The sequence below is a fragment of the Eubalaena glacialis genome, chromosome 8, assembly GCF_028564815.1.
Source record: "Eubalaena glacialis isolate mEubGla1 chromosome 8, mEubGla1.1.hap2.+ XY, whole genome shotgun sequence".
NCBI classification, from domain to species: Eukaryota; Metazoa; Chordata; class Mammalia; order Artiodactyla; family Balaenidae; genus Eubalaena; species Eubalaena glacialis.
The window spans coordinates 16,164,372-16,180,875 of NC_083723.1; the positions used below are offsets into that span (position 1 = coordinate 16,164,372).

Consider the following 16,504-nt stretch of genomic DNA (forward strand, 5'->3'; position numbering starts at 1 on the left):
CTATCCTGTTCCATTGATGTATATTTCTGTTTTTGTGCCACTACCATACTGTCTTGATTACTGTAGCTTTGTAGTATAGTCTGAAGTCAGGGAGCCTGATTCCTCCAGCTCCGTTTTTCTTTCTCAAGATTGCTTTGGCTATTCGGGGTCTTCTGTGTTTTCATACAAATTGTGAAATTTTTTGTTCTAGTTCTGTGAAAAATGCCATTGGTAGTTTGATAGGGATTGCATTGAATCTGTAGATTGCTTTGGGTAGTAGAGTCATTTTCACAATGTTGATTCTTCCAAGAACATGGTATATCTCTCCATCTATTTGTATCATCTTTAAATTCTTTCATCAGTGTCTTATAATTTTCTGCATACAGGTCTTTTGTCTCCTTAGGTAGGTTTATTCCTAGGTATTTTATTCTTTTTGTTGCAATGGTAAGTGGGGGTGTTTTCTCAATTTCACTTTCACATTTTTCATCATTAGTGTATAGGAATGCAAGAGATTTCTGTGTGTTAATATTGTATCCTGCTACTTTACCAAATTCATTGATTAGCTCTAGTAGTTTTCTGGTGGCATCTTTGGGATTCTCTACGTATAGTATCATGTCGTCTGCAAACAGTGACAGCTTACTTCTTCTTTTCTGATTTGGATTCCTTTTATTTCTTTTTCTTCTCTGATTGCTGTGGCTAAAACTTCCAAAACTATGTTGAATAATAGTGGTGAGAGAGGGCAATCTTGTCTTGTTCCTGGTCTTAGTGGAAATGGTTTCAGTTTTTCACCATTGAGGACAATGTTGGCTGTGGGTTTGTCATATGTGGCCTTTATTATGTTGAGGAAAGTTCCCTCTATGCCTACTTTCTGGAGGGTTTTTAATCATAAATGGGTGTTGAATTTTGTTGAAAGCTTTCTCTGCATCTATTGAGATGATCACATGGTTTTTCTCCTTCAGTTTCTTAATATGCTGTATCACGTAGATTGATTTGCATATATTGAAGAATCCTTGCAAGGAATGCAATTTCAACTGACCTGTTTTTTGCACCTTGGTGAGTATTATCAAAATACATTTTCTGCTTGTATTGAATTGTTCTAAAATATTTAGTGGAGATAGGTTTTAAACATATCCACCTCTTTTTTCTATACTAACACATATTCGCATGGCTCTTCCGTTGTATAATTGTGTCAACAACTAGAAAGTTCCATTCAAACATGGCCATTATCCACCCATAGCTATTTCTGTCACTCTTTAATGGAGTATTAGCAGCAGCAGATAAATAAGACACTAAAAAAAGCAAACTACTTTCAGATTCTTAATTTACACATACAATGCATTTTAATTTTTAAAAATAGCTCTGCTTTGAATGTAGCACTTATCCCAGTGATGAGGTCTCATGAAGAATTTATAGGCAAAGTTCCGTCTTCTGAGTAAGCTGCAGCTCAGAACTAAAAGGCCAAATTCTCCATGACCGGGCTGTCTTTAATAAGCTGAGAATCATTTACATTAGTCATAGAGAAGATGTTTCCAACAATTACTCTCTTTGATCCTGCTTTTCTGTATCTATAACAGCCCTGCTTTGGGTGAGTACTAACTAAATTGCTTAGAACCTTCTCTTCAAATATTCCTGCTGAATTTCTTCATGGCGGTAGACTTTAAGAATCTCCTCTTTTAATTTGGCAACTCCCAAACCCTGAGGCAAATTCTCAGTTAGCTTGGCTGGTCATGGAGCAAAGAAGAACAGCTCTAGATGGTAAAGGCTCATTTGTTCTTTGTTGAAAAATTTCTGCCTCAGAGGCAAGCCACAAGCCAGCCAGTGGAAGTGGAGACTCACTGTGCTGCGCTTCCCCCCCAGGACTAGGAAGCTTAGATCTGGTCTCAAAGAGTCAGAGAAGAGTTGGTCTTGTCTACATCTGCTTTGTTTTTTGTTTTGTTTGTTTGTTTGTTTTGGCCACGCTCTGCAGCATGCGGGATCTTAGTTCCCTGACCGGGGATCGAACCCACACCCCCTGAAGTGGAAGCGTGGAGTCCTGACCACAGGATGGCCAGGGAAGTCCCCATCTATATCTTCTTTGGATGTTCTCTTTGGGACTAAAACAGTATTCAGAATCAGAAGAAACCAATCATGGCATCTTTTCCCGGCCTCTCCGTAGGATAACTTACACCTTGCCAAAGTTCTAAACCACACCACAGAGCCTGAGTGAGGCCTCCTCAATCAGGAGACCCTTCTCTCTGAAGGGAAAACCTTCAAAACTAAATTAGCTTGGGCGGAAAAGGCCTTCCTGCAACAGATCCTAGGTTTCTAAACCTAAGCTTGACCTGCTCTAACCCAAATCTCTAGGGTAGCCTGTGGTCAAACTACCAACCAGGTTAGACCCACCTCAGCTGCATGGGCATTTTCTGGTTTATAGTTCAACCATAGGCATTTATATAAATACTGAAACCTATTTAAACCCTCTGTCTTGTATTCTAACTAAGGAAGATAAAGAGAAAGGATCATAAAATTGGCCCAGGTTTGGGGAACTGTATACAAAGTGCAAATCTTATCCAACGTGCATCCTTTGCATGTTTGCTCACTCATAGTAAATCATGTGTGTGAGTACATAAATGGTTGTGTGTGTTTATAGCCTCTAAACTCTGAAGTGAAGTCTAAACTAGATGAAAACATCACATGTGTTTAAGAAAATTATAACAATATCCAAAATTACTGAGAGATCGTATAATAATGGTTGTATCTATAAAATGACTGACTTTACCGAAAATTTACTGTATATTTTCTTTAAATGACCAGCTTTCCTAAATTCATTTTTAATAAGATCCTATCGCCAAGTTTTATGTCATTTTTGAGCAATACATTGATTTTCTAAAGACAGAAACATTATTCTCGAAATCAATTCCAACCTATTGCTCATGTAATAACTCAGCAGTTGAAAGCTTTAATCCAGGAAGGATATTGCTACGTCTATCTACGTTCAGGCATGAAGGTTTAACTACTTAATGTTTTTCGCCACTTTCTGCCAAGAATTTTAGACCAGAAGTTCATATTTGCTGGTAGAATATTACATGAATAATAGTTCAATTTCCCAAAGTCTTGGAATACTTTTATTTCTGTAAAGTACATGTTTGATTAAAACATGTTTGGCCAAGTCAGTTTCTAAAAACATGTTCAATCTCTAAGGCAACAATTCCAATAAAAGAATTCAGGATGGAACTTGTCTAAAAGAATAAAGCCCTGGAAGGGGAATCTTAGCTAATCCACACGTAGCATTAGCAGAGATTTTATACCTGCCCTTTTTGAAAAAGCCTCTGTCTATTGAAGTCCAAACTTTACATTAGTTATTTATCCTAGATGCCAATTCTAGGAAATAAAAGGAGATCTGGATTTGGATTGTTGGGTGAATAAAAAGAAACATCCAGGTTAACCAAGCTAGGATCATCTATTATATAATGAAATAAAGTGTGTCAGGGGCCTAACCACATCTCAAAGAAAGAGGAAGAAATATTGTGCTCTGTTTTAGTATAATAATCTTTGCAATGAGATGGAAGATGGAAAATTCCCCCATTCAAACTGACTTTTGGTAACCTGTGGGGAAGGAGACATTATGGATCATATTCTTAGCTATAGAACCATGATCTATATATGTTTAACACCTAATAATAATCACAAAATGACCATATTAACAGAATAGATGTGGGAAATGTGTACACAAGAGAAAGAACGTTATTTTTCAATAGGCTGTATTTTTGGAGGCCAGCTTGAAGGAAAGCAATCCATTAAATTCAAAACAAGTCCATGAAGAAGATTCTTTATATTTTTACTGTTGAAAAAACTGAGGAGAAACCAAGCTTATTCCACAGTATGGTAATTATTTTTCCTTTTAGGCCCATCCCTCCCACCCCTGTCTGGTGAAATCAGGACTTGGCATAAATTTTCATGTCTCAAGGGAAAAGTATATAGGAGCAGCTGGAACCTGTCCTGTGTGTATTATTTTAGAGTGTGGGATTTACATGATTCACCATCCAGAGGCTGATGGGGTGATTTTGAAGGGGGAGAGAGTTGTTTGGGTTTTTTTTTTTTATTTAATTTTTTGTTTTGAGGTCATTGCAAGTTCTCATGCAGTTGTAAGAAATAATACAGAGAGATCCCATTTCCCCCAATTTCCCCCAATGGTAGCGTCTTGTGTAACTACAATACAATATTACAGCCAGGAAACTGACATTGAAATAATCCATTAACCTTATTCAGATTTCCGCAGTTTTACATGCTCTTGTTTGTGTATTTGTGTGTGTGTGTATTTAATTCTATGCAATTTTATCACGTGTATAGATTCATGAGACCATACCACAGTTAAGATACGGAACAGTTCCATCCCTCCAGGATCCCTCTTTTATATCCACACCCCCCTCTCCCCCTCCCAGCCTCCCTCACCCCTGGCCACCATGAATCTGTTTTCCAGCTCTATAATTGTGTCATTCAAGAAATGGAATTATGTAGTACATAACCTTTTAAGATTGGCGTTGTTTACTCAGCATCATTCCTTGAAGATCCATCCATAGTGTTGCATGTATCAACGACTCCTTCCTTTTTATTGCTGAGTACTATCCCATGGTATGGATAGACCACATTTTACTTAACCATTCACCCATTGAAGGACATCTGGGTTGTTTCCAGTTTGGGGCCATTATAAAGATGCTATACAGATTTTTGTGAAAAGATACTTTAATTTCTCTGGGATAATTACCTAAGAGTGTAATTGCTAGGTTGTATGATAAGCACGTGCTTAGCTTTATAAGAAACTACCATACTTCTTCCCAGAGTGGCTGTTCCATTTTACATTCCTACCAGCAGTGTATGAGTAATCCAGTTTTCCACATCCTCTCCAGCAGCTGGAGTTATTACTATTTTTTATTTAGCCATTCTGATAGGTATGTAGTGCTATTGTGGTTTTGATTTGCGTCTCCCTAACGGCTAATGATGTTGAACATCTTCTCAGGTGCTTACTTGCTATCGGTCTATCTCCTACAGTGAAATGTCTATTCATGCTTCTTGCCATTTTCTACTTGGATTGGTTTTTTAATGTTGAGTTTTGAGAGCCCTTTATATATTCTAGATCAAGAGCTTTGTCAGATATGTGATTCGTAATTATATTCTCCCAGTCTGTAGCTTGCCTTTTTACCTCTTCACAAAGTTTTTAATTTTGATGAGGTCCAATTTACCAATTTTTCCTTTTACTGATCATGCACTTGTTGTCAAATCAAGTGTGTAACTTTAACATAATGGAGTAAACCCTGCAGACAATCCACGCAGGCAAGAAATAGTTTGGATTACTGTACCCACCCCACATTCACATATAAAGATTTAACAGTTATCTTAACTCAGAATTTAACATTTTAAAACAAACAGCACTTTAAAAATCATTTTTAAACCAAGATTTAAAGATACTATCTCAGGGGCTACACGTGAAAAGTAAAGAACTGAGGTGACAGTTGAGATAGAGCTGCCCTTTAATGCTCTAGCTCACCTGTGACCGAAACCTTCATGACAGATGTGTTGGACAGCAGGTACCAACGGCTAAGTATACTATACAGGCTGAAACTCCCATCTGTCCCATCCTTTATCCCAAAGGGGTATGATTTGGTCCATGGTGTATCTGAACCCAGCAATTAGGTTATAAAGGGGTCAGTTGAATTTATATATTTTAAGAGAAAGTTATTTCCCAAGGAATTCTTAAATTCTCCAGTTGATTTTCTCCATGTTTGAACAACAGGTATAAGAGGCAGGATTAGGATTCTCCTTCCTCATGTCTATGCATTCGTCTTTGTTATTTGCCCTAAAATGACACGTAGAGAATTCCCAGCGAATGGAGGCTGTCTCAGATCAGGTGTCCCAGAAGCAGAGCCTGAGACAAGGATTTGTGTGCAAGTGATTTATTGAGGGAATGCTCTGAGGAGGGAGAGTGAGGGGGGTGGAGGCAGGATGGGGTCCCATCAGGAGTCTGGCTTCAACCTCCTCCCAGGAGAACTTCTGAGCATAAATTGCACCACAGAGTGGATCCCAGCCTGAGGCAATGACTGGGAAATATGTATCCATCAGTCACTGGCTACCAGCTGGGCCAGGTGGGGACATGAGCACAGATGTCATAACCTCCCAGGCTAAGAGATTTCCATCAGGCTGAGGGTGCCAACAGCATCCACCACCAGGATCTTAATAATCACAGAACTAGTATTAAAAATACACGGACTATTAACTCTCCCACTTAACCAGTTGCTTCTCTAAGCCTTCTGCTACCCTTAGACTGCCTCCTCTGTCCTGTTTCTGTCATGATCAAGGGTTGCTCAGTTACATGGAAGCTCAAGATGAATGTAACAGGGGTGCCTGTCGCCCCCCCCCCCCACCAGCAATCTCCTGGTGGGTCTCAGCGCACAGCTCTCCGCTTCTACTTGCGGGCTCGGCGGGGCTCAGAAATACTGCATCCTCAGCTACCTTAAGGTGGGTTGATTCTTTACTTGTTGGGACATGATTTAGTCAATGATGTAGATTTTTCCAAGTACATCTAGGGCCGTCGAGACAACAGTAAAAAGGAGACAGCACGCTTTCCCAAACATCAGAGACACAAGTGATTCAATTCAACATCCGGGAAATCTTCCCTGATCAGAGAAAAAGGAAAATGGGCTTCATCTATTTCTTGTTACCTTTAGAGTTAGACAGAAAAGCCTTTTTTGATTCAGTCTTTGAAGGGAATACTGTACAATATACTGTTCTGCTTGGCTGCCTTAGTGACTCTCATGGAGTGGACTTAATTGACTAGTTGGGTGAAGATGGAAGATCCCTTAGGACCGCAAGGCTATTATGCTGAACATGAGTTCTCACTGCCCTGCTTCAGCTAGAGATGGAGCTGGGGCAGGCTTGGAATTGTCTACAATTCCATGCTACTTGGAAACTGTCTTGTCTAGAGACTGTCAAATCCCGATGTGAACATATTTTTGTGCCTTTTTTTCTTAAAGACCAGTTTTATGGAAGGACCAGTTGCTTTTTTTTTCTTTCCTGGGCTCTGAAACAAGCATCCAAGGTCATCTGAGTATCATACCTGCTGAAAAGCCCAAGGCAATTACGTCAACCCCTTAACTGAGAGGATGTTCAGGAAGGAAGTTGGATGTAAGCCTAACGTTAGTGGCCCAGGCTTTTCCATGTATTGTTCATTTAAGGCAACTCCCAGAGGCTCTGGGAAAGGCTTTGTATTCTCATTGGTTTCTAGTAAAAAGAAGATGATTATAAATAAGTGGAGACAATACCTGAATGTTGAGCCCTGGTCTAAGTTTGGGAAGTACTTGTATACGAAAGCAAATCCTCTACATGTGCAAGGAAATGACACTATAGTTTTGCTCAGTTTTAGGTCAGGTGGGATGGAAGGCCCTTCAGGTAACTTCCTGAAGTCCAGGTCCTCTGGACAAAGAAGTGGTTCCCAACTTTAATACTAGAAACTTTCCAACACTGGCATCACCCCTCTTGTCCTTCTACCATTGGCATTTGCTTAAGTTGTCATGAGCCAATATACTCTGATGATAATTAGAAATCGATTTTCCTATATTGCAAAGTTACACCAAAAATAGAAGTAAATCAAACTGCAGAGCTTCTTTGGTCTAGGTAATCACAGAAATCTTCATCTTCAAACTGGAAAAAAAATCTCAAAATATCTTCTGCTGACAAAGTATTACAGGTGGGACCACAAGTACTAGTTACGTAAACATTTACCTGGCATGGAGGATAAGTTTTTTTCATCCATTGTCTAGCAAAGAGCTATCAAGTGAAACATTCTCTTCCGAATCTTCAAGTCAACATTGACTCAGAGTGCTACCCAAGTCGGACCTCCCATATCTAGTTGACACAACTAAGCATCCTCTGTAGCCATTTCCATCAAAGATTGTGGGTCTAAAATGTTTACAGAAAAAAAAAAAAAAGGCCCACAATCAAAATGGCCCTTGAAGTTAAACATTTTCCACAATAATTTTCATAGTATTACTGGAATGAAGTCTTGACACCTTTTAGTGGAATCATAGGGCTCCTGCTACTCTTTTAGGACAGATCTGGGGCAAACCTCCCTATAGGCAGAACTGATGTTGCTTGTATCGGTCCTTAATTTCCAGAGGGCATTTTGGTTTTCTTCAAGTATAAGGCTTATGGTGGCCCATGATTCTAAAAAGATTTTATAGATCTCTTGAAAGGCTGGTTTACTTTGACAGACTCTAGCTGAAATAGTCATTAAAATCATCATGCATTTGTTCAACAAAAGAGGTGGGCCCGGTCAGATCGTGTAGGCCCTTGTAAGCCATGGTCAAACATAAAACCAAACATTCGCTGAATACCTACAAGCACATTTGCTGTTGTAGGTAATTTCCAATATGGAGGACTGTAAGAAATAACTCCTGCTTCCTGGAAGCTTTGCAAAAATGCTCCTCCAGAGTCCCGCAAATATTAGCCAGGAACAACCGTGCAGGCCATTGGCAGTCCTCTGGAAATCTTGGGAGATTTCCCCAGGAGTTTTAAGTAAGTATAGCTGCAAGTGGATGCATTAAATTAAGCAAATTCAAAGGCCAATCTTGACTGTTACAACCTTTGAAAATCCATCCCAAGCAAAACTAGTTGCAATTAACTAAAACCTTCTAGTCTGCAAGACAAGAGGGTGGGTCTCTCTGTTGTGAGTTTAATGAAAATCTTTTATAAAATCCACATGTGTGATGTAAAGGTTTTGGCCCTGGAAGCTTTTATGCCAAAAATACTGTCTGAGAGGGAAAGGATGATGGTTGCAGATAAACTAATGGCCAATTATTTCATTAATTTCTTACTAATTCTTTTTTTTTATATAGCTATTTGAATTTTATTTTTTTAAATTTATTGTTGGCTGCGTTGGGTCTTCATTGCTGCACATGGGCTTTCTCTCGTTGCGTTGAGCAGGGGCTACTCTTCATTGCGGTGCATGGGCTTCTCATCGTGGTGGCTTCTCTTGTTGCAGAGCTCAGGCTCTAGGCCTGCAGGCTTCAGTAGTTGTGGCACGCGGGCTCAGTAGTTGTGGTTTGCGGGCTCTAGAGTGCAGGCTCAGTAGTTGTGGGACACAGGCTTAGTTGCTCTGTGGCATGTGGGATTTTCCCAGACCAGAGCTCGAACCCATGTCCCCTGCATTGGCAGGCGGGTTCTTAACCATTGTGCCACCAGGGAAGTCCCTAATTATTCCTTTTTTGGCTAAAGAGAGTCATTCCAACTCAATAGTATATCCTAATTATTTTTCTATAGTTTAAAATAACCTCCAGTTCCTCTGCCCCTTGTATGAGAAAAATTATTAGTTCTACATAAATTTGCATTTTTGTCCCAACTGTTTAAATTTATAAAATTTCTAGGCCACATCTTAATTTTGTTTGTTTTTGTAGTTAAGCACCTATTGATGGAAAAAATCGATGTCTTGTTACTTCCTCTGCTTTCTATTTTTAGCCAGACTGAATGACAAATATAGTAAGTACAGCTTGTTTTTAATTCGTATCAACAATAAGTAATGATGATTCTTTATTTTTAATTTTAATGATGTGTTTTCCAGGAGGAACAAAAGTGCTTCCTCTGTGACTCCAGATTTCCATATGATCTGCACGCCCAACCTAACAGCCACACCACTGAGAATGTAATCCCAAGTTTTGAACCAGATGGAGAAAAGAAATGGTGGCAATCAGAAAACGGTATGATTAAGTTCTTTTCAGTTTTTTATTTCTTCAAATTTTTAGTAAGGCATCTTTCACTCTGTAAGATTTTGGCACTATCACGACAAGGAGTTATACTGAAATGGAATAGTATCCACTGAGAATGTAAAACCCTGTATAAAAACAAAATTTAATTTTCATTTTAAGAAAGATTATTTTCCTCTTGAGAAATCGAAGTATTTTTTAAGCACATAACTCAGAATGTTTCACTTTTCCGTGGTGGGAAGGAACATAGCTCTGCATCCTCTTGTTCTTTGTTAAAAAAAAAAAGAAGTTACGAGGTGTTGGTAAATTAAGACTTATACAAAACACACTGCTGTAAACAGAAATAATAACGAAGGGGAAGTCTGAAAGTGAATACCATGTGCTTTTTCCTTTTTCAACTCCTGAAGGGAAAAAGAGAAAAGACATTTTATTTCTTACTGTAAGCCAAAAATTTTAATATAAAAATTGAATTGAAAGGAGAGTTGGCTCCTCACTGCAGTTCTTTCCTTCCTGGATTGATGCCCTTCCCTGTTCATGAATAATTGTGATACTGAACCTCACACTGACCCTGACCGTCCTTATTTCCTAGACACCACTGTAAGTTTGGACCTGATTGGGGATTTCTTGTTTCCCACCCCAGCCTTGGGCCTTATGTGTTTAATGCAGCTGGTTGGGCTATATTAAATGATGGGCCCTCTTCAACACTGGTCTGGAAACCTTAACCCAGAAAAGGATTCCATTGCCACATCTCTGTATGTTGCACTTTGGGCTACAATTCCTCTATTCTGTTCAGATGCCTAAACATATTTCCCTTCAGGGATCCTAGACCATGATAGGGGAGTGTGGGAATAATCATAATAGGTAAGATCATTTAGGGCGAGCATCATACGAGGCTGTTTTTCTATGTCACCCATTGGACAGGGACATGATTGGTGTCTATTAAATGCTGGTTCATTTTGGATCCTAATGATTGGTCTGTCATTGGCCTCTCCTTAGTGAATGTTAGTGGTTTTTACCACATTGACGGATGTGGCCATTTTTGCTTCACAGCTGCTTTGACCCACATGTCCAGCATTCGTTCCACGTCTCCTTACAGAAGGAATGCCCTTTGGTCAAAGCTGACTACACAGAAGATGGGTTCTCAACCAAGAACTTTAGACAGGGGACAGGAGATGTCCTTTCCAGAAAGAGCTAGGAGCCCTTGACACAGAGCCTGGAGTGTGGCTGCTCTCTCGGCAGAAAATCCTTCCCCAAGCCATTCACTCTAGAATGCTAAGCTGCTCCCCAATTCACCACGGTGCAGCCACTGTTCTCTGGAACTAGACTGTCCAATACTGTAGCTCCACACATGGCTCCTGAGCACGCAAAACATGGCAAAACCAAATTGAGATGTACTGTTAGTGTAAAAACACCCCGGATTTCTAAGACCGAGTTTAGAAAAAAAAAATATGTGTAATAAAGCACTACTAATTTTTCAAACGTTGATTACATATTGAAATGAGAATATTTTTCATATATTGGATTAAGTATATTATATACATCATATATGACATTATAAATAATATATATGATAAATAATACAATATATTATATATTGTATCATGTATGACATATATAAGTAATATTCAATACATTATATATAATATGTATTATAAATAATTTAATAAATATAATAAATATAAAGTATTATTTATTATATTTATTTATTTATATTTATTTATAATAAACATAAATAATTTCTCCTGCTTCTTTTTACTTTAAAATGTGGCTGCTAGAAAATTTTAAATGACACATGGGACTCATATTCCCATTGGACAGTTCCACTCGAGAGTGGCTTCTGTCACGTCTGGATTGGGGTTGATCCTCTATGTCCATGCTAGAGCTGGATGGCAGCTATCTCAGTGCAAAGTCCTGGCCAGGATGCTTTGGGCTACAATCCCTCTGTTCTCTTCGGACACCTAAATATATCTCCCTTAGGAGATCCTAGACCATGAGAAGGGAGTGTGGGGATCGTCATAATATATAAGCTCATTTAGGGCAAGCATAATATGAGGTTGTCTTTGTATGTCATCCATTGAACAAGGACATGATTGGTGGCCACAAAGGAGCCCACAGACCCTCAGTCCCAGGGAAATAATCCAAGCTGGGTTTTCTGCTAAGTGACAATACAACTAGTTCAAATGCTTGTTTGCAGCTGTTGGAAGGAAAGGGTGTGTGGGTGTTTGCCATGCTGTGCCTGCTAGCTTATGTCGAGTCAAGATTTGAGGTCAAGGAAATGAGCCCTCTCTTTCCACCTCTAGGGAATGTCTGGGAACTCCCTTGGTGGTATGTAACGCTGCCACACAGTGGCCGTGTGCATTGCCACCAAAAGGCGGATGTGGGCACAGTCAGGGGAAAACGGGTATTACCCTCACGTGGACCTTCTCCTGGGCATGGGTGGCTTAGGAAACCACTCCAACAGAGTAGGCAAGAGTGTTGATCACCAGCCATGAGATTTCAAAGGGTTTCATTACAGACAAGCCACAATGAGAGGTTAGCGTGATAAACAGGGGTCTCTCAAAATCACTGATTTTCTTCTTTCTGGATTTTCCTTTAGGTCTTGGTCATGTCAGCATCAGACTGGATCTAGAGGCATTATTTCAGTTCAATCACCTTATTCTGACCTTTAAGGTACAGATGTGTAGGCTTGCTGTCCCCTTATCTATTTACCAAATGCTTGGCATACCTACAATTTTGCTTCCTTGCTTCCCTGCAGAGAACAAAAAGCTGTTTAAATCCAACTGAAGCTTTGTCATCTGGGTTTTTGTTCTTGAATGAAAAACAAAAAAAACCCCACTGCTCATTAATAACTTATATAGATTAACCAAAAAAATAAAAATAAAATAAAATCTTGGAAGATACAGCAAAAGGGAAACCTCCAAGCCCTGGGTTGATAGAGATTACAAGAACTAGAAAGATAATTTTCTGCATAAGAGGGCAGGAACTGGAAATTATTTAGAGAAAAATTGTGATCAAAAGAGGAAGAAAATTTAAAGGCTCTTTACTGAGATTAGTTAGACGCCAGAGAAAATCCTGTACTATTGTCATTCTTTAATCGTTCATCAAAATTCTAATTTTGATGTCAAGCCTGGAGCCAGGTTTTGGTAATAAAAAAGGAATATAAAATTAAATGTTTTAAAAATTTAAAAAAAAACAGCCTTTGCCTTCAAAGAGCTCACAGTCTAGTCATGGATACAAATATATATATAATATATATATTATATATATAATATATATATATACACACACATACATATATAAATTTGAAATTATAATGCCAAATGACAAATGCAGAAATAGATGTATGATTAGGACGCTGGGGGGTTCATTGACATGGCTAAGATGGCTCTGGGGAATTGGTAAACTTCATGGTAGATTTTGAAGGATGTGTTAAGAGTTTGCCAGAGGAAAAGCATTCTAGGCAAAGAAAAACCACATGCAAATTGCTGTAAAATATCTGCTACACTGGCTTTTTAAAAAATGTGTATGCTATCTTTCTTCAATTAATAATTCACAGAACCATAAACAATTTAAAAGTGGAATTCGATTCTGGGGCAAAGCACGTGCTCATAAATACTTGCCCGCTTGTTAGAAAGAGATTTCGGTGTTTTCATGGTAGAATAGATTTTTAAAGATACAAATAAAGTTTTAAAAAATGGAATTTGAAAATGGAAACATTCAATCTGGAGTGGGTAATAAAATCAACTTTTGTGAGGTATGACAAGTTTAACTCATTTTTCTCCTAGACTTTTCGGCCTGCCGCAATGTGAGTTGAACGCTCCACAGACTATGGACACACCTGCAGAGTGTTCAAATATTTTGCCAAAGACTGTGCTACTTCCTTCCCCAACATCACATCTGGCCAGGCCCACGGAGTGGGAGACCTTGTTTGTGACTCCAAATATTCGGATATTGAACTCTCCACTGGTGGTGAGGTAGCATTTCCTTTCTTGGATTTCTTTGCCATAAGTGAAACCTGTTTTTGTTAATGTGGTTAATTGAGATGAAAACAATTTACGTAGTGTCTACTGAAATAGAACTTGAGCTGCTGGTTGTTTCAGAATGAAAGTGTCTGGATTGAAATGAGTCCTGAATTCATCTTATATTCAGATAAATTATAAATACTTTATAAGAAATGATCCTGTAGAGGAGTGCCGTGCTGAAGGTAAGCAAAGGCTAAAATGCAGCCTGGGCACCAGAGGAAGGAACATCTTTTTCTAACCCTTGTAAAGGAACCACAGAGGCTGGCGGCAGCCCTGGATTAGTTGTCTCAGCTCCGTGCTCTGTAAGTCCCCACCCAGGTGGAATCTGCCAGGAACATCCTCAGAGCAAAGCTCGTGATGGGCAGAGGGTCAGGGGGTAGGAGTGTGCTTGGGAGATATGACCTTATCAGGTAGACTAGAAGGAATGGTGGCAGAAGGCAGGTCCAGAATCCCCCGCCAGATCCAAACTGACGATGACTTGCTGAATAGTGACTCTATCACTCCACCCCAACCCAGCAGAGGAGCCCTTCCACCAGTGGTATCAGCACTTCCGTCTACATGAACCACTTGTGCGTAAAGAGCCAGAATGACTGTTTAACAACCTTCCTTCATTTTCATTCTTGGTATTTTTATTCATATGAGAACCTGTTACCGACCAGGGTTCTTGGCCTTCCCCAATCAATAAAAATTGACTAGAGGCCAGACAAGAAATTCAGGCAAGGCTTTATTGGGGCCCCTGCTGCAGCAGCAGCGGGCGAGAACAAACAAGTTTCCCCTGCTTGCTTGCTCCCCGAGGTGGGGGCAAGCTTGTTTCTTATATGGGGTGAGGGTAGGCTGTGTCCAGGGGTCGGGCCACAGGGGTGGCTTGGGTGTTTTGCCCACCCCTTAGGTGGCGTTGCGTGCAGGGGGCAGGCTCACTACCTGTGCTTTTGCTCCCGACACCCTGTTTTTGCTCCAGGCTCTTCAAAAGTGGCAGTTGGGTTTTTTGGTCTCTTTGTATCTTTTGTATCTTTGTATCTTTGTATCTTTTGGGTCCAGAATTTGCCCCAACTGTGCATGCATGCAGTTATTTTTAGTCCCATGCAGTTTCTCTGTATTTTGTTGCTGGAGGAGAGGTGTGTTCAGGTGCAAGCACTGCAGCAAAGGGTCCCAGATCCCAGCTTGTCTCAAACCCAAATGATAATCTGCATTTTACACCAGGTGGGAAGCAATGGCTCAGCCTTCTTGTAAGGTCAGAATCTTTTCTTTAAGAGTATATTTAACAATTATGTTTTTGGGATAAAATACTCTAAATTTACCTACATTTGTTTTACAGGTTGTTTTCAAAGTTTTGGATCCCAGCTTTGAAATAGAAAACACTTACAGCCCCTACATCCAGGGTATGAATTGCTTTATATTTTTCACACCAACTCCTTTTCTAAAATTTTCACGTTAGGGGAATTCCTTGTCATTGCATGTCTATGGGACATGAAGGGGATGTCAGTCAAGCAGGGAGCATTGAACCCATCCAACCTAAATGCACTTTGATTCGTTAATTTCATTATTTTCCTTTCTCTAGACCTTGTGACATTAACAAACCTGAGGATGAACTTTACCCAACTCCATACCCTCGGGGATACTTTGCTTGGAAGGAGGCAAAATGATTCCCTTGATAAATACTACTATGCTCTGTATGAGATGGTGGCTCGGGGAAGCTGTTTTCGCAATGGCCACGCTAGTTAATATGGCCCAACACAGAAGGTGCGCGGAGACGTTTTCAGCCCTCCCGGAATGGTGAGTTACAAACCTGAAAGCGTGGTTGGCTCTCCCATCTTCCCTTCACTGTCTTGGTGCTGAATGTAGATCAGACTCTGTATGTGGAGATCAACAACGTTGTTTCATTCAACCTGGCCCGTCAGCCCATCCGGGGGCCTTTGGTTCTCTGGACAGAGGTTCTTGTGGATTCTGCCACATGTGGGCATCATTCAGTTAATGGGCAGAATTTATAATTTATGATTTCAAGATAGTCCGTTTTGCTGTCTTTTGTTTATTGGTTTTTTAGGGAATGGAGATTTGCTAGGGACAACCCGTAAGTTCACATGCGTTGTCTCACAAAAATATATTGAAGGTCTATCATGTGAGAGCCTGTGCTCAGTGCCAAGGTGTCTGAGTGACATCTGATGCTCTGAAAATGGTCACCCCAAGTAACACTTACACTACAAATGACTCTATCTTAAGCAGTGCTGATCTCCTCCATTCCTGGGACTAATTGTAAAAGAGTGATGTAGTAGAAGAATGGTATTTTTGTGCAGAGTCCTGGGGATGTGTCTAACTCAATAGTTTTGAACTATTGGGCATAACAGACAAGGCTGGATGTTGAGGCTATTGCATCTTCCCACCTAGACACCTCTGTGTTTCACTGGAAATGGAACTTTTCCCTGGGAACGTGGACATGGAGGGCATTTTGTGAAAAGAACAGGAGAATCACATACCTTTCTCTAGTTTCTTTCTGTTTTCTAATTCCCTCTTTTCCCTGATGCTCCTAAATCACCCCATACACACACGCACGTGCACACGCATACTCCCCATCCTGGCCCTCATTTTGCCAAAGGCTGCAAAATGTGTGTTCTGTGTTCCCTGAAATTAGAATTCAGAAATGTAAAAACATTTATTTTATGTGTTCACTAAACATCTTAAATTTTTTTTAATTTAAAAGCTAGTTAAGCAAATAATAAAAGATAGTCAAGGCTGGTATTGTAACTAACAGATGGGAAACTAAGACCCAGAGGGACC

General features: G+C 39.8%; 1 protein-coding gene across 1 annotated transcript in view; it reads left to right on the forward strand.

Moving 5' to 3' along the window:
• The first annotated feature begins 998 nt into the window (after positions 1-998).
• LAMB4 (laminin subunit beta 4) overlaps positions 999-16,504 on the forward strand; it is a 110,164-nt gene continuing 94,658 nt past the window's right edge. The window contains 8 exon segments of the mRNA XM_061197589.1: positions 999-1,032; positions 6,312-6,364; positions 6,367-6,471; positions 9,569-9,704; positions 12,307-12,380; positions 13,496-13,684; positions 15,048-15,111; positions 15,291-15,505. Of these exon segments, the coding sequence (XP_061053572.1) occupies positions 999-1,032; positions 6,312-6,364; positions 6,367-6,471; positions 9,569-9,704; positions 12,307-12,380; positions 13,496-13,684; positions 15,048-15,111; positions 15,291-15,505 (870 nt within the window).